The 21,316-nt window shown below is 43.4% G+C and overlaps 1 protein-coding gene across 4 annotated transcripts in view; it reads right to left on the minus strand.

Annotated features, from left to right (window-relative positions):
* Positions 1-15,385, minus strand: part of NR6A1 (nuclear receptor subfamily 6 group A member 1) — a 204,704-nt gene extending 189,319 nt beyond the window's left edge. For 3 of the 4 annotated variants that reach the window (XM_065878580.1, XM_065878579.1, XM_065878577.1), the window contains exon 1: positions 15,121-15,220. In XM_065878580.1, the coding sequence (XP_065734652.1) occupies positions 15,121-15,220 (100 nt within the window). Of the gene's footprint in view, positions 1-15,120 lie in introns of all 4 variants that reach the window. The other variant, XM_065878578.1, reaches the window with a different exon arrangement.
* Between the last annotated feature and the right edge of the window lie 5,931 nt (positions 15,386-21,316).

Consider the following 21,316-nt stretch of genomic DNA (forward strand, 5'->3'; position numbering starts at 1 on the left):
TATAAGACTGCTGCACATAATTAGTACACGGTAAGCACACAATAAATTTCAATTTAAGAAAAAAGACAAACGCTTAACTACAAGATTTTCAGAAAAAGATAATGATCACAAACTAAGTACTAATGATACTAATTTTGCACATGAATAGAGTTGCTAAATCACAATTCAGCTAAGAAATTGGTTTGGGACAAAATTTTTTCCTTTCAACAGGAAGAACACAAATACTTCATGCTCTAATCAAGAGAGACATTAAGTTTTTATGATTTAGAACTTAAAGTGGTAAAATTCTAGATAGAGCATATGAGCTAGATAAAAAAATTTCAAACCCTTGTTCTAAAGTCTCCATTACTTCATACCAGGGCATGCTGACAAATCTTACCCTGGGATAAGCTCTGGGTTGAAACCCTGGGTTCAAAGTGTCAAAGAACAGTGAATCATATATTTTAGCTTATGCCAAGTACTAGAAAAATTTTATCAACGTATCAATTATACCAAGTTTGACCTGCCATACACTACACCAGTCTGGCCTCTGGGATTAGAAACCTATTAGGAATAGGTTTCACAAGATGATTTATCAAGAATCCACAGTAAATGTTCAAAGATATAACCTAGCACAGACAAAGTACAACATAGTAGACAGGAAAATCAATTCATGGGGACTTCCCTGGTAGCGCAGTGGTTAAGAATCTGCCTGCCAATGCAGGGGACACGGGTTCAAGCCCTGGTCCGGGAATATCCCACGTGCCGCGTAGCAGCTAAGCCCGTGCACCACAACTACTGAGCCTGCACTCTAGAGCCCGCAGGCCACAACTACTGAGCCCTCATGTCACGACTACTGAGGCCTGCGTGCCTAGAGCCCGTGCTCTGCAACAGGAGAAGCCACCGCAATGAGAAGCACGTGTACCACAAGGAAGAGTAGCCCCCACTCACCACAACTAGAGAAAGCCCACGCGCAGCAACGAAGACCCAGTGCAGCCAAAAATAAATTAAATAAATAAATTTATGTTTTAAAAAAGATTTCTGCCAAATTAAGATCGATAGTTAGCACAGCAGCATTTTCAAGAATGTTCAATTTGTCTCTGCAGGTAATGGGGGAAAAGATGGGGTACAGGAAAAGGGAGAGAAGAAAAGGGCAAAAAATGACAGGGTAGCAATTTAGAAGAAGGAAACTGACAACAAATTCTGTAAGTTCTACAAATTAGATTCAGCAAATTGATTTTTGTTGAACTGAATACTGGGTAAAGTGGATATTTGGCAAGCCAGTTTCAATGACTTGGATTTCGGTGAACTGGCTTGCTTACCCAAGAAGTAGGTATATTAACGTTACTTACAGATAAGGAAATTGAAAAATGTTAAATAATCTTCATACAGTAACACAGCTGCACTCCAGGTTCTTCACACACTACATCAATTCATTCTCCAGTAACTTGTGTGGTGATTCTACATCCTTTCAGCACCACTACCCTCCAAAAAAATCAAAAAAGTAGGAGAGACAGGCTTTAAACCCAGGTCCAACTAAAGCTCATGCCTTAACACACCTAGTTAATCACTACATCATAATAATAGTTCTCTGAAATAATTTTAAGTTGTCACCCATACCAATGCAGTTTGTCTACCATACTACAATAACTATTTATTCTACCCTCTTCTGCAAAAATTAGTATCTGCTGTTCAGAGGCTGAGTGGCACTGCTGCTGCCAGACTAAACTAGAATACTTTCAAGGCAAAAGTCAAGATTGTAGAGACATTATTACTTTATTTAGGCTGGACAACCTTATTACTCATGATTTTAGATCAAATTTTGCACAACTGAAATTGCTTGAGAACCCATACTACCATCTTTAGGGATCCCACACTGACAATCCCTGATGTGTGTGTACATATACACACATACACACACACACACACACACACACAGGTATATAGTTTTATGATCAATTATTTTGGTCAAAGTGTAGGCTAGCCTCATTAAGTAAATGTAAAAACTAAAATAATCCTTAAGTCTACACAATCTATATAAGACATTAGTGCTTGCTCAAACTGTTTGCCTTACTACTGGGGTCTTCAGGGATTTATCACATTTATGATGCTAAGAGAAATGTCTTATCTCACCTACTGACACATAAAACTTGACTTTTCTTGTAGCAACATGTTCAACTTTCCTCCTATCAATAAGATAGTAGTTCAAGGCTCTCTAAACAACTGAAAATATATTTTGCTCTTTTTGGTAAGCAGAAAAATTCTCTACTCATAGATCTTATGATACAGCCCAAATATAAAGCATTTTTGCCTCAGCATAATCAGGAACTTTTACTAACAAAGTTCCCACTCCTGTAAAATATTTTAAGAATGAATTAAACTGTTACTTTTAAAAGGCATTAAACATTTATTCTGATTTTGAACACTGGGTTCAAAAATCTCTTTATGTTAAGATGGGGAAAAGAAAGATCTTTTAAGCAAACTGACACTTTGAAAAACATCACCCTACCTTAAACCTCTTCAAATACATATTTCAAGTGCTCAACGAAGAAATGACAAAGCTAATTTTTTTTTGTCCATTCCAGGCTTCTCTTCTGCACTTTAAAAGTGCCTCTTATTATTTCTGATTTTCAACGTACACCCAAGGCTACCCTTAATGTTTTAGCAAATAGAATATGATTCTTCCTAACCTCTTGTGAAAACAACAAGGACTATAAATTTAACTCAAGACAACTTTTGTCCTTCAGTTAGATTCAAGGTCATCTCAAGGCTTTTAATTACTAACCAGGATTTGAGAGGGTCTGCAATTGGTATAGTCGAGGGAAAGAGCAGCTGGCTTATTCACTTTCTTATTAAAGAGCCTTATAAAAACTGTGTCTTGGCAAATTGCAAACTCTCTTACCACCAGTGGTGAACACAAAGAAGCAGACCAAATGATCTTCAAACATTTGTGTTTACTCTCAATCAACCTCAACTTTTAAAATTACTAAAAGACTCTTAAATCTTAATTTCAGCAAGTATGATTTATGATTTAATTCAAAATTTGTAGACAGCCAGACTCTGAAAATATCTGTTTCCATTCTGAAACCAGCCCTGTTAAAAATTATGAATGCCCTTCAAATTAGCATAAAATTTATTTAGGTTTTTCACTATCAAACCCTGTGCAGGGTCAGTGTTTCAGCCACTGAGGAAGCCATGCAGATTATGCAGATATCTAAAGGAATGTAAGTTTAACTTCTCTCTCCATGTACTTAATTTCCAATCAAATTCAGTTTTAAGTTTCAGGACACATTCAAGACTTTGAGGAAGTTGATATAGTTGTATTTGAAGACAGAGAGACACCCCCCCACCCCAATCCATCCTCCTGAAATTTTCAGAGGCAACCAGAGAAGGCTCCAGAGTGTCTTTGTGACCCATTCACCCATGATCTATAAGAAAAAGAAGGCAGCCTCAGAAGGGTCCTTAAGCACTGCTCTGACCAGGCTGGAGATACTGGGGTGGGGGGTAGAAGACAATGTGCATGGGGGGCCTGGTGCCAGAAATCTAAAAGATTCAGAGTACAAAAGGCATTGGGAACGACTTCACATATCCCTCCATAACATAAGAACAGAGGAAATAGCCTACCAGTGTCTCAATTCTATCTCAAGCATGAGGCATTTATTAAAAATATAGTAATGAGTCCTAGACGTTAGTATACAAGATATCTTAGTGTAAATTAAACTGGCTGTTGGCGATGGTACACCGAGGTAGATACATACTTCTAAAAATTTATCCCCCCAAAAATAAGCCAAAATAAAAGAAAGCACAAGATAGTCTGAGCAGTAGTGTTATACCAGTGAGAAACTAAAAACTATCTTAATGTCCAACACTGAAAAACAATGGGCTGTCATATAGCTATTAAAAGTTTTAAATAAGTTAATGTTGAATCAGTAAAGTTTATAACATGAGAAAAAGGCTTAAAATTAAACAAAAAGCATAAAACATAACGGTATATACTGTATGATCAGAACAATACGCAAAAAAACTAGGATTTGAAAAGTCTAGAAGAAAACATAAGAAAATGCTAATAAAAGTTGCTTGGAGACAAGATTATACGTAATTTTCCCTTCAGTTTCCATATTTTCTACAGTGATTACACATTTCTAATTTTAAAATCATTAGATTCCTAAACAGCTCACACCTAAGGAACCTAAGGGCCACAGGCAATTCAAGCACAGAACTCAGAGATCACACCATTTAAAATCTAAATACAAGATAGAGCTAAATCCCTCCTGCTTGTATGCAAGCACTTCCAACTGTGTTGCCCAGGAAGCGTCCCTTAAACAACGCTCTAAACTTGCTTTCCAAACACAGCATTGGAAACACTGGGTATCCTTCGGCCAGGAGCCCTATCTATGCTCCTGAAACTAGCTTTGGAGAATAAATTTACAGTACTTCACACACTTCATACTACCCATAGATGCTCGGTAATTGTTCTTCTATTAATGGGCACACTATATGAAAAGCAAACTTACTTCGAAATATTTTTAAAAGGCTCACGGCAGATAGTGCATTTTATCTTCAAATGTTAAATGCATTTTTTCATCACAGTAGTACTTTGAGTAACTGCTCACCAGCAGTTAGCTCTGAATTCCAGCCAGCCCAACTATCTTTCAGATTTAATCTGTCAGCAAGTAAGGGAATATTTTTTTGTGGGAAAGCAATTGTAATTTCCCACATTAGGTGATTGATTAAGTTCTCTCCCCTAAAAGGCTGATTAGTTTCCTGGTGCCAGTAAAATGATTGATGAATATTTCAACTGCAGCTCCCTTGCTAACCCCCCTCCACCCCTCCCCCATACATTGCCGCCCCTTTCCTGCTGGGTTCCCTTTTTCCAGACCAACAGCATTTAAGAAGGTTTTGCAATTTTCCTTAATGAATCCAAGTTCTCAAACTCAGAGCATTTGATCTTAAGAGGATAGGACTCTTCTCAATGCTGAATGAGTTTTGCAGATAAAAATTCCTTTACAAGGAATAAGAGAAAACTCTGAAATGAACTGTGGGTTTAACTCAATGAATGAAAATGTACTTACAAAAGAAAAGTGTGACATTGAGGGGGTGGGGTTATAAATGAGAAGAAAAGTGATCGTGTTAAAAAGAAAAAAACACAAATGAAAACTCTACATTGAATTTCGAGTTTACATTACAAATTGTCATAATGTCATAACTTTAACTGCAAACATTTCTATGCGGTAGACCCAGAGAACAGAATTTACATGTAAATTATGTAATCCTACAGACTTTACAGCAGCCAGGTATTCTAAAATTTAAACAGGGAAACAAGGTATGGTAAGCATTAAGGAATGTAAATATTGTTTGAGGGATTATTGAACAGTATCTGTAATCAAAATCATCCCAATGAATTTGGGCTGTGAGTACCATAGTTATTTGCTTTAGGCAGGGCTTTCCTAAATTGCAACTTCCTGTTTTACCCAATTCATTTCATCACAAAGCTGGAAAATTCCTTCAGGGATTATCTAATTTAGCTCCTTCATTTTATACGTGGACCCATGGAGACATGCCTTTATAAGAGAGCTAGAATGAGAACCCAGGCAAAACCTAGGCGCATCAACTATTTCCTGAACCTCATACCTCCTCAAATAATGTAGTTGGCCTCCTCTCACAAGTCCTTTCCTGCTCAAACTACATTGCTACCACAATCTATTAACCCCCACTGCCACATCAGTCTCACCATCTCCTTGCTAGGAAATCACTATCTATATTTTACAAGCTTTAGACAACTGGTTCTTATATCTCCATTTTCAAAGGGTCACATCAACCTTAGATTTGTCCTCCTCTTTTTCATATAGCCAGCTTTTGTGTGGCAGAAATAAAAAAGGTATAGGGGACAAAGCTCATCTTTTTCCTAAACCACATTCCCCAACATAGTCAAGCAAACAGCCAGGGGTTTACTGGCCATCACATCTTAATCTGGTGTATCTGGTCACTTTAGGTATAATGAGAGCTACATTTCCAAACCGAAATGTAGCTATATTCTGGTTCCAGGAGGGCCTGTCAAACCTTGGATTTAGCTTCAACACATGGCTTGACTTACATACTTGCCCCAATTTTCTGAAGTGACTGAAAAGCACATTCCCTTCCCTTATATTTTGCAGACTTTCTCTGACTACCAGCAAAGAACTCAGACTCAAAGGGCTCTGATTAAAGCAAAAGACTCAAGATTCCTGACCTGACCGCTTTCATTCGTCCATTCATTCAACATTCATGAAACACCAATTTCTTGTGTTTTTAGTGCTGACGCTACAGATACAAGATATGATATCCCTGCCTTGAATGGCTCAAAACCCCTTCTTTCCTTAGCACTCAAGGATTATCTCTGATTCTGCAAAATTATTTTCTGCTCAGTTGTTTTCTGGTTGGCTTATTAAAGCTAACATGAGAGAAAGAAAAAAAAAATCACTTGCAACTCTAAGGGTGGATCTCTGTGACTCTCTAATCTATCGGGAGTTGAGTTCTGGGCCTCCTCAACAACTATAAATGGCCTGGATTCACAAGTGTCTGCTTTGAGGCAGACACTATGCTTGGCACTCTACAGACTTTGTCACGAGTCCTAATAACCCTACCCTCAATTTCAGAAACATTATCATATGTGGGGAGAAGGAGTGGAAGGAGAGATTAAACCTAGGAAACAAATGATTAACGGTGTTACTAACTGTAAAATCTAGGGCTTAACCTCTGTGGGCTTCAGTTTTCACATCTGTAAAATGGAGATGATAATAGAACACCTACCTCATAGGGTTATGAGAATAAAGTGAGTTGATATATGTAAGGTGCTAAGAATATTATATAATAACAACTATATAAATGTTAGCTATTATTATTCAATGAGAACACTAAAGTTCAGAGAAGTCAAGAAACAAAGTCACACAGTTGTGATCTTTGTTCTGCCACACTCCAGAGTCCCTGCTCTTTCCCTCTCACACTATCTAACCAAACTCCTTCCTCCTTTGCTGAGACTACTACTGCAACTTCCAAAAAAACAAAGCCCTCTGAATAGATATCAGTGGGGGATTTCCCCCAGGTGGTTTATTATCCTGCTAAAAAGGCATTTTGGAGGAAGGACTGTAAGGCTAGAGAGAAGCCTCCTAGCAGGTTAGATTTCGAGAGCACAGCAAAAATATGGAAGAAAAAAAACAAATCTGCCTCAGTTATTAAGCTTAGTAATTAGCACGATTTAACTCATCTGAAACTTGAAATAATATCCAAGCATTAAAATGAAAAAGGAAAGGCATGTATCTTCTCATTACTAAGCTGCCCCCCCACCCTGCCTGGAGAACACAAAAATGCTTTGAAAGGTACATTACGTGAAACTCCAAGAACATCAAGATAACTAGAGAGCTCTCAGGAAGGTAGCCCAAATATCACACTGATGTTCATCATCCACCAATCTTCATCTTAAATTCTGATCCAGTTACTCCTTACTGTTACTCACATTGTTCTGTGACATTTCTTCTGCCAGCAAGCTCACTACCTAGCAACTACCCTAAGGAGAAAATCCCTAACCCTTTAACAACACAGTAATTGACTTACACTAAAATGTTACTCACACTAGGAAAGGGTATTCTTAACACCAGAAGAGGAGATACTTCTCCTATACAGGTTTTATTACCACCTCTCTCAGTGCAAACCAGGTTAAAGGAAAACCAATCTACAAATTGACTTTGCCAAAATCACAACTTTAGAAGTCTCTGTGAAAGCCAAACATGTCTACTGAAAGCAAACAAGCAAACTATTCTTTTATGTTCATAATTTTGGGTTCTTTTCTTTTACTTATTTTTTTAATTGAAGTATAGTTGATTTGCAATGTTGTGTTAATTTCTGCGGTACAGCTAAGTGATTCAGTTATACATCCATATACACATTCTTTTTTTTAATATTCTCTTCCATTATGGTTTATCACAACTATTCTTTTTTTTTTTTTTATCACAACTATTCTTGATGGAAGTTTTAAAAAGCAAGATAGGATTTTTATCTCCGAAGTATTTAATTTTTATAGCAATGATTCTTATCAAGTAATAAAGTATTTCTGTGTTGTCAGATTTATTTCCACAATTATAAATCCACCCTTGGTGAGGAAACAGGTTCTACTGGAAAATTTCTAACACAAATAATTAACAGTTAAGCAACAGGTTTCATGTAGCAGGTAACAAAAGCCTTATCAGAGAACTCAGTGACGTGAACTTCATTTAGTCTCAAGTAAAGAAAACTTAATATGAACTCATTTTCATTTCTTTTCCTCCATAGCCCCTTTACAGAGTTTTTAAAAAGAAAGAAAGGGTCTTCCCTGGTGGCGCAGTGGTTGAGAGTCCACCTGCCGATGCAGGGGACACAGGTTCGTGCCCTGGTCCGGGAAGATCCCACATGCCACGGAGCAGCTGGGCCCGTGAGCCATGGCCGCTGAGCCTGCGCGTCCGGAGCCTGTGCTCCGCAACGGGAGAGGCCACAACGTTGAGAGGCCCGCGTACCGCAAAAAAAAAAAAAATCTGTTTAATTAATTATGTCCTTTTTCAAACAATGGTTTTAAAGGGAAAAATTAAGAACACAGAAATTTTGACACTACAATGATGGGATGGAAGAGCAAGCATTCACAGACCTCTGAAATGCTTTTATAGACAGATACAAAATTCCCTGATACTATGAAATATAAAGAGTTGGAAATAAAGAGTTGAGAGGGCTATCTACCTCTTCCACATGAAGAATTTAGTTGTGCATTTCTCTCTCTCAAAATTATAATTCTTGAGTATATTTTCTAAAAAACTACAAATTGTTTCCAATGCAAACAGTTGTTCAAGCAAGTATCTACGTTTGATATATCCTTTGCTAATATCACCACTGCCATTCCAATGTGCTACAGCTTATTACTCAAACAATTCCATCATTATTACCAATTTCTCTTTATGATTTCTCACTCTGAGATGAGAGCAAAATCATTACTCTGGTTCAAACCACCCACAGAGTGTATCTTCAAATCAATTGCCCAGATTTGTTTCCAGAATACATTACATGTTGCTGCCTAGGGAATTGGTTTAGGAAACATTATACTTGGCAGCTGACGTATCAACAGTGCCCATAGAATTGACACCAACCTAAAGGCCAGAGTCTGTCCAGAAAATAGAAAAATATGCTGCTACCGCCATCTGTGGTTTATGCTTGAATAGCTTCTCCCATGTAAACAAACTGAAAGGTGTAAGGTTCGCAATTAAGATCCAAAGACTTCATCATTTAAAGATACTTTTTAAAATTAACTCTTAATATAACAAACTATACAGTTTATTAAGTATATGACATAAGAATCTGTGATTCTCTATTTGAACTTTTTAATATAATGCTGATGGAGAAACCACAACTACTTTGAATGAAAATTTTTCCACTGCATAAAGGCTAACTTTTGTTTTCCCCAAACACACATTCCTAAAGAAATTCAAAACACTTAAGTGCCTCCTGTGGACTTATAATAAGGATAATTTCTCTTTTGAAATAGTGATTGTCAATACTAAAACATCCCCCAAATTTTTAAAGCAAAAAATGTATTTTTAAGGAAATTCAGGAATTTTCTATTTAGACATGAGAGTTTGCACCCTTCAAAATAAATTTTAAAGATTCAATTATCCCTATAATTTTTTTTCTAAGAACAACTTCCAAGATGCAAATGAAGCCTCAAAGTAGACTATTTTCGCAACTTATTTTCTCTCAGTTTGCTTTCTCAAATGACAACCACTGTAGCTTAGGGATCAAAAGATTTGGTGCTGCCGGGGGTGGGGAAAAAAGCAATTCAGGTCCCCGGCAGCCATATGAGGAAATCCTGGTTCGCTCCCCAATTAAATCACTGTTAATTAGAATTACCAGGTTACATAGTAAAGTCTTTAATTTAAATAATCGTAAACAAAAAAAAAAATCTGTTTCTTGAAAAGCTGTTCTCTGCAGGCTACTGTTTAACAGCAGGTAGTAAGGGAAGAATGAAATACAGTAGGAAATGTTTTAATCTTTCAAGTAAAGTTTTCTATTTATAGTTATTTCTAAACCACACTGAAAAGGCAGGTTAGCCACCTCACAATGGTTTTCTTCTAATTTTCCATTATCTAAGGTCTAACAGTCCTTTCTTTTTCATAAAGACAAGCCATGGTGGAAAACAAGCAATAAATAAAGACTGGGCCTGATTCTTGGAATACTGTATATCAAAGTTAATCCAGAGTTTGTTTTTTTGTTTGTTTGTTTGTTTTTTAAGATTAAGTTCAGACGAATCTGAATCTTCGGCTCTAACAGGGACGCAATAACCGAAAAAGAATTACCTGCTCAGTACTTCTTGCGGACTTTAAATAATGCTGGTATTTCTGAACCCTAGTTATCGATCAAAGGCATCCGTAAGCCCTTAAGAAATTACCTGAACCAGGAAAAAGTTGACCTTAAGAATACAAAAGTTTGAAAGAAAACATTTTCTTTCACAACTTGTTGGTCTCAGAAATACTTTCGAAGTATTACAAAGAGTTGGGTATATTAGATCACTACCTGTGTGGACATATTCAATAGCTACCTTCTATTTAAAATTGTTTCAAAGACTCTCTTATTCTTTGCTGAAATGCAAGATTTATCTGTTGATTCATAACTGCTGATTTTTCTGACTGTGAACCTTTTTCACATATAAGAGGACTGGTTCACACAAAATAAGGCGTTTTTATTGTCCTACTTTAATAGAGTAGATTTGACCAACAACGTAAAATTTACTCATAAGTGGCATCTTCCCAAATTTAACTTTCAACCTAATTATATAAATGGAAAAAATACTTAAATGGAAAATGTCATTTAACTTGGCTACAACACAGAAGTATACAAGAACCAAAAATTATGACAAGGCCCCGAAGTCCTACATGAGCTCACTGAAAATAGTCTCCTAATATGGAAGGAGCTATCCCGGCTTTTGAAATTCTGAAGCCAAAAGCTACCATCTGAATACAATTGATTAATGGGCCAATTTATTCAACACAAACCAATAAATACCCACCTAGTTATAAAAACAAAGTGATGGTGTCTTAATACAGGATGAAACTCACAAATAGAGCCCCAGGCCCCAGAACATGCAAGCATCATTAGCAATTTAAAGCCATCTTGCACAACAAGCACTAGAAGTGGTATGGAAACTTCCTTTACCAATATCATACTTGCAGTTGGCATTTCTACCCTCCAATCTCCACTAACCTAAACCTAGATATTTAAACCTTTGCTCCACAACCCCAGGAAAAAGTAGAAAAATCTGAGAAACCAAGAAGTTATGAATACAGAATACATGATTTGGGCATATTTTAGGAAATTTACCAGCAGTTTTTTCATTAGCTCATCTCCCTCGCTAACTCCCTTTCACATGCTAATTCATGCAGTATACACACACACACACACACACACACACACACACTTTTGCTATAGAATTCAGAATGATTTATGGATTAAGAACACATCATGTTCATATTCTGATTACATGAAACAGAAATGCTCAGAAAGAAGATAGTGGATGGTAAATATGAGATTGGAAATGTGGTCATCTCACACCTCAGCTGCTCAAAATCACCAATGAATCTGTTATTGTTGCCTTTCACTGTTCTTTGGAGGTCACAGAACCTACTAAAAAAACACCTGTCTGCTGTTTTACTAAAGAACAACTGTACTATAGTATGTTTTTTTTTTTTAATGGAAGTAGAAAATTCTGAGGTGACTCAGAACTAACTTCATCTTTAAAGTCACAGAACTGAAAAGTTAGACTGTCATGGAAAACAACTGCTAATGTATTTTCAGGGATAAACATTCGGATGCTATGGTCTTAGCAAAAAAAGGGCATGATGTTATTTAGTGAACTCTCCAATTCCTCGAAAGTGTAATTATATAAAACATGCCTTTAATTACTTAGAGTGGCTTATTATCTTCCTTTGCTTGAAATATTTAAGTCTACTCCCTTATTCTCTGAAAATAAAATGAACAAGTGCAATATTCAGCATATACTTCCTCAAATTATTCATCTTCCTTTAAAATTATGACTGAGTTCATGTTTGTCATCAAAACCTAAAAGCAACAACTGAAAATATCTAGCGCAGTCAGCACAGGGAATTCCTGGAAGGGTGATGGTGCATCAAAAGGCTAGCAACTCTACTGCAATAGAATAATAAAAACCATTAAAACCATTTAAAGGACTGTAAATTCAGCATCAGTGGCATTTCTGGCAGGAAAACATTTCTAAAATTCCACCTCCAGTTTATTTCTTCATGACACAAACCAAAAGACCTCCTATCTAGATAGCTATCTACTGCAAATAGTTCATATAAAATAGAAATCAGTTGCTAGGATAAAAAGCCAGGAGAATTCATTTTCTCTGCTTGGAACCTAAGCAGTTTCATTTACTTTTGGAGAAAAATATTAATTAGTAAGTGAACGAGAAAAAAAAAAAGGTCCCACCATTCCAAACTTTTTTTTTCTTTTTTGGTAATTCTTCTGTGAGCATATTAAGTTATAAAAGATAATGAACATAAATTGTAAAACAGTAGACAATGCTCATTTTTACACTAGAAAATAAAACTTCCCACAACAGTCTAATGTTTCACATATTTTCTGTAAAGCCCATCAAACTGCCAAAATCCCATTCTGTTTTCAACAAAAAGGAAATATTTGCAGCACTAAACTGGACTGATGCCACCTTAGCCTAAATGTATTGCTTGATAACATTCTTTTAAATGGTCCAGACGACTGAGGAAATGAGGCTGTGAAAGGGAAATTTGATTAAGAGTTAAAATTACCACTGAGTTCTTTAAAATGTACTAATGAATAATTAATAGCAAATGCAGTTCCTAGGCTTCCCTTGCAACAATATTCTCAAGTAGAACTGAAAGTACTGTCTGTAGTACAATCCATCAGCTACGTGTCGCACAGGTGGATACAGGAAGTACAGACACACAGAAAGGCATTATGAAAATACACACACTAATATGGGCCATAACATAGATCTGGGACTTGGGTAAAAAATCAGCATGATAAATTTTACATCACGATTTACAACTTTAACACATTAACACCAAACCAAATCACCTCTTAAAAAGCTCACAAGTCAAAAGCACTAAAGAAATCCTTTGTTCCTATGATACTGTCTCCTTCTACCCTAACTGGATTCCAGCCTCCTCCTTTGTGACACGGGATTTTATTGATCTCAAACATGTTCACATTCAGAAATTAGTCTCCAAAGACATCCCAAGGGACTGCCAGCCACCTAGATACCGCACATCACAGACATCTCAGAAAAGGACAAGAGCTTTGAAAACATATCACTATTTGGTCAGCAACATTTAGTGAAGTTAACCAGGCTCTCTTGGAAACAGACTTTTCCCTTAACTGGTAAAAAAAAAAAAAAAAAATACCAGATCTACTCAAACTGGCAATAAATGTTTGATGAGTTAATAAATTTATAAAGGCGCAGATCCACCCCAAGATTTCTCCCCTTGTGTAGCTCCTCATTCATTCAACAACTGAGCACCCAAGTGACCTATTTTCAGGTTACTTTCTTCACACCTGCCAGGTCACTGTCCTGATTGAGAAACTTCTTGCTAAAGCAATTAATTTTTAGTGCCTCCTAACTGTCCCGGGTGTTTGCATTCAATTTAAAATCTGTTACTTGTTAGACACTCTTCGGTCCTAGATCTTTCAGAGAATTGCGCGTTTATGGCGCAGAGAGGGGAGGAGACACGGATCTCCGAGAGCCTGCCCTTTATTCGGAAATGAGGAGATTTGAAAGGTGGAAGGCAGGGCAAATAAATAAATAAATCGGGTTTGCCGCCGAAGCGTTTGCGGGCCGGTACGAGCACCCTTTGTAATGCAGGCCTCCCGGGGCTAACGCCTGCGCTAATTGCTCCAGGGAGCTTTCCAAGTTCAAAAGTTCACCTTTTACGACCTCACAAAAGCTCCTTACACGTTACCAATAAAAACATTCCGCGGCAAACACTGAGGGGGAAAATATCAAACAGATACAAATAAAACACCCTGCGGGGGTAGCAGAGAGCCGGGGGGAGGAGGGTGAGTCGGGCCCAGCCACAGCCCCGAGGAACCTGAGGACTTGGCCCGGACGTGGGGGCAGGGAGAGAGCGGTGGGAAGGGCCGGGCCAGGTGAGGAATCCTCCGGCCCTGGGCTCCAGGATCGCGAAAGGAAGAGGAGAACTGAGGTTGGGCAGGCGCGGGCCAGGACAGACGGGTTTAAGAAGGGAAGAGGCAGGTGTCCCGGGCACCCGGTCGGGCCGGAGCTCTGAGCCAGCGGGCAGAAGGGGCTGAGCAGGGCGGGGGAGCAGGCGGGCAGGAGAGCGCGGGGAAGGAGCGCAGAAAGGCGGGGTGCGGGGTGCGAAAGAGAAGAGAACCGCTGAGCCGGCAGCTACGGAACTGGGGGACGGCACCGAGGTGGAGGCTGGGGCAGCAACGGAAGCGCGGCACCGCAGAAGAGAGGGAAAGAGGCTCCATAAAGGTGAGGGGCAGAGAAAACCAAGGGGTCGAGGGTGTGGCGACGGCAGGGCGCAGAGGGAGAGTCCACGGAGGGAGGAGGGACCCGCGTGGGGGAGAGTTGTGGGGGGGGAGGGGAAGGGGCTCGTCGCCGAAGGGACCTTTTGGGGAAGAGACCCCCACAGAGGAGTCCCCCGGGGGGGGAAGCGGAGGCTGGGAGCGGAGGGAACCCGAGGGGGAGGGGGCTTCCCCACTGACGGGACTCGAGGTGAGGGGACCGGGGGAGAGCGAGAGGGGCCGGCGCAGAGGGGACCTGGGGGAGGGGGGAGAATTCGCGCAGAGGGACGGGGGGAGGGGAGGCCTGTGCTGAGGGGACAGAGGGGAGGGGAAAACGAAGGTCGGGGTGGAGGGAACCAGGCAGGGGGAGGATCCGCGCGGAGGGGAACCGGGAAGAAGGGGGAGGAGAGGGAGGGTCCGCGCCGAGGGGGACCGGGGTGAAGGTCCGCGCTGAGGGGATCCCGGGCCGCCGCGGCTTCCCAGAGTGAGAGTCGGCTGAGAGGAGGGGAATCCCCGGGGTAGGGGACTGGTTCTCGCCCGGCGAGACTCTGCACGCCCCTCACCCACCGTTGCGCGGCGGCGGAGGGAGCGCGGCGGGCGGCTCCAGGAACCCCGCCGAGCCCCCGCCGCCTCCCCCTCCGCTAGGCGGCCGTTCGTCCCGCTCCATGCGGTGGTGCTCAGGGCCCGCGCTCGGTTCGCTGCTCCGCCATGACCGGCGCCCTCGTCGTCGTCGTCGTCCGCCGGGGGGAGGGGGCTGTCAGGGGCCGGCGGGCTGCCGGCCGCGGCGCTCTCTGGGCCCCGAGCCGCCGGGCTCCGCGCCCCTCCGCGCCGCGCCCCCTCAGCACTGGCCAGCTCCCACCCCCGACGTCACGCGCCGCTGCCACGCACTGCCCTACGGGGCACGCTGGGAATTGGAGTCCGCCGAGCGAGGCCGGCCACGCGGGACCCCACCAACTGAAGGGGTGGGAGGAAGGAAAAGCGGCCTTGAGAAGGGAAGGCCAAGGCCTTTCAATATCATGAACCCTGATGAAAACTTCTGGTAAAAATTGAATAAAGATTGCTTCAGGATCTTCTCCTTATTGTGATTTATCCATGTTCAACATCCCCTACGACGCCTCGTATCCCCCCGCCCCGAGAATGAGTCTTTCCTAGAAGGCAGATCGCGAAGGAGCCGGGTGAGCACGTGCAATGAAGCCCAGCCCTGTGGGCGGGGCTTAGAGGGGGCGGAGCTTGGGTATTCAAGAGGGCCTTCCTCCGCGGCTTCGGGACAAATTGGACCCGAGATTAAAGGGCCGGAGTTTAACTCGAGGTGACTGCGTTCGTATGCAAATGAATCTATAAAACTCCGCTTTCCGGAGTACTCTTTAAAGCCTTTTACCTCCGGGTGGGCGGGAAAGGTTTAAGTTTCTCTTCCTCCTCTTTCATTCTCCCCCTGCCCAAAGAACAGAATGGCAAACTAAGCTTCAGGCCATTGATGCCGATAAAGAAACTCAGACTCTTGACTCCTGAGGTCTTGAAGCCCTCCGTTTGAGAGGGTCCTTACCCGGTTTTGTTCGCCTTCCCTTCTCCTCAGCTTTCCTATCTGTAAAATGGGGTTGGAATAGGGACGGGGTCCAATTGGAAGATCCCAATCTCCTCCACACCCGCTCCTTGCCTCAGTTTCCCAGAGCAAAATCCCGGATTTTGCAATTTCCGCTGCTGAGCCCACCTCCTGCGGCCACCAGGTGGCGCGCGGCCTCCAGCCTCTGGGCCTGCCGGGGGCGTACGCCTTCAGCGACCCTCTCAGGAAAGGGCTCATCGCGGCTGCCTCCCAAGGTCTAACTAAGCTCTACCTGGCCTGTTCGAAAACAACGAACAAGAACACTGGTTCCTTGCCCACCTCTACTCTGCTGGTTTATGCTGCAGCTTCCTCACTGGCTGCTCATTCCCCACCCTGACCCCTACCCCGCCCCACCAATCAGTTGGCTCCTCTATGTCATTGCTTGCTTAATTTTCAAGTCCTCATCCTGGCATTCGCACCCCTGCCTGGTCTGACCCCTGCCACATTTCCCATTACACCCCTTCCCTCACCTGCTAGGCAGGATGTTTTGCAATGCTTCCCTGCATTTATGGGTTGGTTGGCTGTTCCTTACCGACACCGGTTAACCTGTACTGCATCCTTAATCTGCTCGGGCTGCTGTTCTGAGAGATTTACATTAACGCTATGCTCTGAACCTCATATCTGCTCTATGAGGTAGCTCCAACATTGCCGCTATTACACACTGATGAAATCACCCATCAGTAATGGGGATTCCAAAGCCAGTCGGTCAGACACCTGAACCTGAGCGCTTGGCTCCTTCACACTACTGGCTTCACCCAACACAATCCCAAACTCCTATTCATCTTTCAAGATCCTGTTCAAATAGCCCCTCACGGATATTAATATCTCCCACCAGGGAACATCTAGTTCCCCTCTGTGTTCCCTTACTGCTCTGTTGAGCTCTCTGAACTCTCTGTGGACTGTGAGAAATGATCTCTCTGTGATTGCTTCCCCACTACTGTTCCCCAGCCCCAGAGGGGGAGGGGAGCCCTTAGAGTTGGGGGTCGGGGGGGGAGGGAGACAGAGGAGATGGGTCTTCTGGGCCATTCCCCCAGTTCTGGGTTCTAAAATGAGTTAGGACCAGGTGGCCTTCCTAGAGCCAAAACTTGCTTTTGTCATAGACCTCTGGAGGCAGTGAGTTCCCCTTCCCTGGAGATCCAATCAGGGCCTAAGTGGCACTGCAGAAACCTCCGGAAGGACTGGGGTTTCAGTGGTGGATGAAATTCTAAATCGACTCTCAAAGATGGACAGAAAAGTTCAGCCAAATGCTCAGCCCTTGGAAGTAGCTCCTCCTCATCCTTCAGACTCCAGCTCTGTTGTCACTTCCTCCCAAAAGCCTTTCTATAAACTCATTTATTTTATGTATTTATTTTTGCCTGAGTTGGGTCTTCGTTGCTGCGCACGGGCTCTCTCTAGTTGCGGCGAGCGGGGGCTACTCTTCATTGTGGTGCACAGGCTTCTCATTGCGGTGGCTTCTCTCGTTGCAGAGCACAGGCTCTAGGCGTGCAGGCCTTGGTAGTTGCAGCACGCGGGCTCAGTAGTTGTGGCGCACGGGCTTAGTTGCTCTGTGGCATGTGGGATCCTCCCAGACCAGGGCTCGAACCCGGGTCCCCTGCATTGGCAGGCGGATTCCTAACCGTTGCGCCACTCGGGAAGCCCCCAAAAGCCTTTCTAGATCTCCCTTTTTTCTCACATCATTATAACCCCAACTGCTGAGCACAGAACCTGAACACAGTAGACACTCAATAAATAATTGCTGAGTGGGTGAAAAAACAAGTAAAACATATCTGATTTTTCTACTTAATAAGTGCAACTTTGGTTACCTCCAAGCCTCAAAGTCCTGGTTTCTAAGGGGGGAGGGATAATAGTGATAGTTACTACCTCACAGGATTGTTATGAGAATCAAATAAGATGATGCATGCAAAGCAATTAATATAAGGTCTGGCATAATAAGTGGGACCTGTTAACTAATGTTATTTAAAGAGTGGTCCTAATTCCCAGTTACTTCTCTTCTGAAAATGCTTCTTGGGAAGAGTCAACTACCACAAAACTGAGAAAGGTGAGGGAAATGACTGTGTCCTGAGACCGCAGCCACTGACTGTTCTAAGCAGAGAGGGTCCTGTGAGGTAGGCACTTACTGTCGACCCTTTCCCTTACATTGTCCCCCCAACAATCCTGAGAGGTCAATACTTTTCTCCCCAGATTACAAATGAGAAAACAGGCTCAGAAGGACAGGTGAAGAAAACTCCCCCCACCAGCAGGACAAATGACAAAAGAGCTAGGAAGGAAAATATCTAAGAAGAATGAAGGATCTGGGGGTGGGGGGAGTGCTGAGGTCAGAGGTAGACAAACAACCAGTCAGAGCTACAGCTAAGAACAAGGCAGGTAAGGGCTCCATCATGAGGGCCTTGTCCTGTGGTGGGAGAGACAGTAATCAAACAAAATAATCACATACCCACAATTACACATAAGTGCTACGACTGAGAACATGCTTAGAATTTCCTGGTGCTATGGGAGTGTGTGACAGGGCTCAATTTGGTCAGGGGCGGTGACGGGGGGATAATGAGCATTGAAGATGGAAGGATGAGTAGGAATGAGTCACAGTGGGTGGAGAGAGAGAGTTTCAGGGGGAAGGAACAGCCTGTGCAAAGGTCCCGAGGTCATGTTGAAACAGAAAATTCATTGTGGCTGGAGCCTACCCAGGGACAGAGTGCAGGAGACAAGGGTGAAAAGGAGGAAGCCCGAGGAAACCATGGGGCCATGTGGGAGAACAGCCAGCAGGGGGGGCAGAATTCTCTGATGACAGCAACCTTGCTCTTCCAAGACCTAGCCAGAGAGTCCCAGCCAGGCTGCATGGGGAGAAAGGGCTGGGAAAGGAAACCCCCACCAGGTTCTGTTTGTTTTAAGTACATTTTGTCTATTATCTGAATAGATAGGAAACACACTGCAAAATTCCCAGGTTGCAAAAAAGTATTCAGTGAAAAGTAAGCCATTCTCCTTACTGGATTCCCAGCAGCTGGCTCTCCTCCTTATCCATTAATTGTGTCCATTCCCAGATTGTGCACATAAGAACACACACCATATTTGCTTGTACACTAATCTAGCCCTCCCCAGGGGATCTCTAGTTATGAAAGAAGCTAATTTGTACTGAACACCTACTGCACATGATTCTTTAATTCAACTGAGAGTTATGGACCACCTGACCTTGTGCTGAGCCAGTGGTTCTCAAATTTTAAATCCCCTGGAGGGCTGGTTAAAAACCACAGATTGGGGACTTCCCTGGTGGTGCAGTGGTTACGAATCCGCCTGCAAATGCAGGGGTCACGGGTTCGAGCCCTGGTTTGGGAACATCCCACATGCCGCGGAGCAACTAAGCCTGGGAGGCACAACTGCTGAAGCCTGCATGCCTAGAGCCTGTGCTCCGCAACAAGAGAAGCCACCGCAATGAGAAGCCCATGTACCGCAATGAAGAGTAGCCCCTGCTTGCCTCAACTAGAGAGAGCTCACGCGCAGCAACGAAGACCTAATGCAGCCAAAAAAAAAAAAAAAAAGCAAATTGGATCATTTCACAGCCCTGATTTAAAAAAACCTTCTTTAAGACAAACAGATTGTTGGGACTTCCCTGGCGATCCTGTGGTTAAGAATCCACGCTTCCGCTGCAAGGGGCACGGGTTCGATGCCTGGAGAAGGAAATAAGATCCCAAAAGCCATACGGTGGGACCAAAAAAAAAAAAAGAAACACACAGATGGTTGGGCCCCACCCCTGGAGGAGCTTCTTAGGTCTGGGTTGAGGTCTTATATTTGTATGTCTAACAAGTTCCCAGGTGATGCTGAGGCTGCTGGTCCAGGGACCACACTTTGAGAACCACTGAGCTAGCTGCTTGTGGACAAAGTATGTGGACAGGAAGGCCTTATACCTCTCCCACAAGAGAAGGCATGAACAGACACAAAGAAACACATACCAACAATATAGTTCATAAAGTGATAGATTCCATGAGGAAAATGAAGAGGGTGGAGGAGTGCAGGAAGGGGAAGTGCTGGAAAGTAAGGATAGGGTAGGCGTGGAAGGTAGCAACACTTGAGGGCACAAATCAGTGTTCCTTTTTGAGCAGTTGAAGTTTACAAAGCCAGGCAAGCACACACAAGAGGAGGCTTCTTGGGCTCAGGGGAGTGGTAATCTACAGACATAGGAGAGGTTAGAAAAGGGGGTCCACTCCCCCTCACCCCCACCCCCACCCCCACGGCGTGCACAGAGGCAGAAGGACTTGCAGAAGTGACTGAGTCGTCCGCGTTGAGATCCGAGGGCAAATCCGAGAGAGGAGAATTGGAGAAAGGGGCGTGATCAAGAGCTGTGGATTCTGAGAGGGTAGAGAGGTGCCGCTTTGGGTTGGGTTGCAGGAGGGCCCAGAGACCCCAACAAGGCATTTCCATAGTGAGACTGAAGACCCCTGGAGCGCGGGGATGAGCAGGGAATTTGAGGATTGGCGACCGCAGATGGTTCCTCGGGAAAGTTTTGTTGCTCAGGAAGCGGAGAAATGAGGCGCTCCCTCAGGCGGATGGGGAGGGTGTTTAAAAGGTTGGAGTGGTGGAGTTTAGTTGGGGGTTGATGGGAGGGATCTCGGAGGGAGGAAGAAATGGAACATGCAGGAGAGAGGGGTCTGAGCCTTGAGAAGGGTAGAGCTGGCAGGGTCTGAGTGTTCAGAGAACTCAAAAGGTTCGCCTGCCCTGGAAACATCACTCATCTGAAATTTACAACCAACTCCAAAAGGAAAGCACTATTTTCCCCGTTTAACAGACGAGGAAACTGAAGCTCAAAGAGGTGAAGAGACACGTCCAAGGTCCCACATCTCGAAGAACAGGACCTCACTCGGTGTAGGGAGCCCGCGCTCCTCTCGCTGCCCCCGCTGCTCCTGCGGGCTCCGAACAAGACCCTTTTTTGTGTCCTTGCAGGGATGCCCTTTGGAGAGCCGCCCAAAGGCAAAGAGGCCCGGCTGAGAGCGGGCCCGCGGGGTGGGGTGCTCCCCCTTCATCCTAGCTCCGCCCCCAGCGGCGCGGGGCGGGGAGCAGCGGGCAGACGCGGGGCGCGCGGGACTGGTAGAGCTGGCGGCGGCGCCCGGCTAGCAGTGCTGCCCGCGCTTCCCGGCCTTCGCGCCCACTGTCCGTGCCCGCCTTGCCCGTCCCGCC

The sequence above is a fragment of the Phocoena phocoena genome, chromosome 6, assembly GCF_963924675.1.
Source record: "Phocoena phocoena chromosome 6, mPhoPho1.1, whole genome shotgun sequence".
Lineage (NCBI taxonomy): Eukaryota > Metazoa > Chordata > Mammalia > Artiodactyla > Phocoenidae > Phocoena > Phocoena phocoena.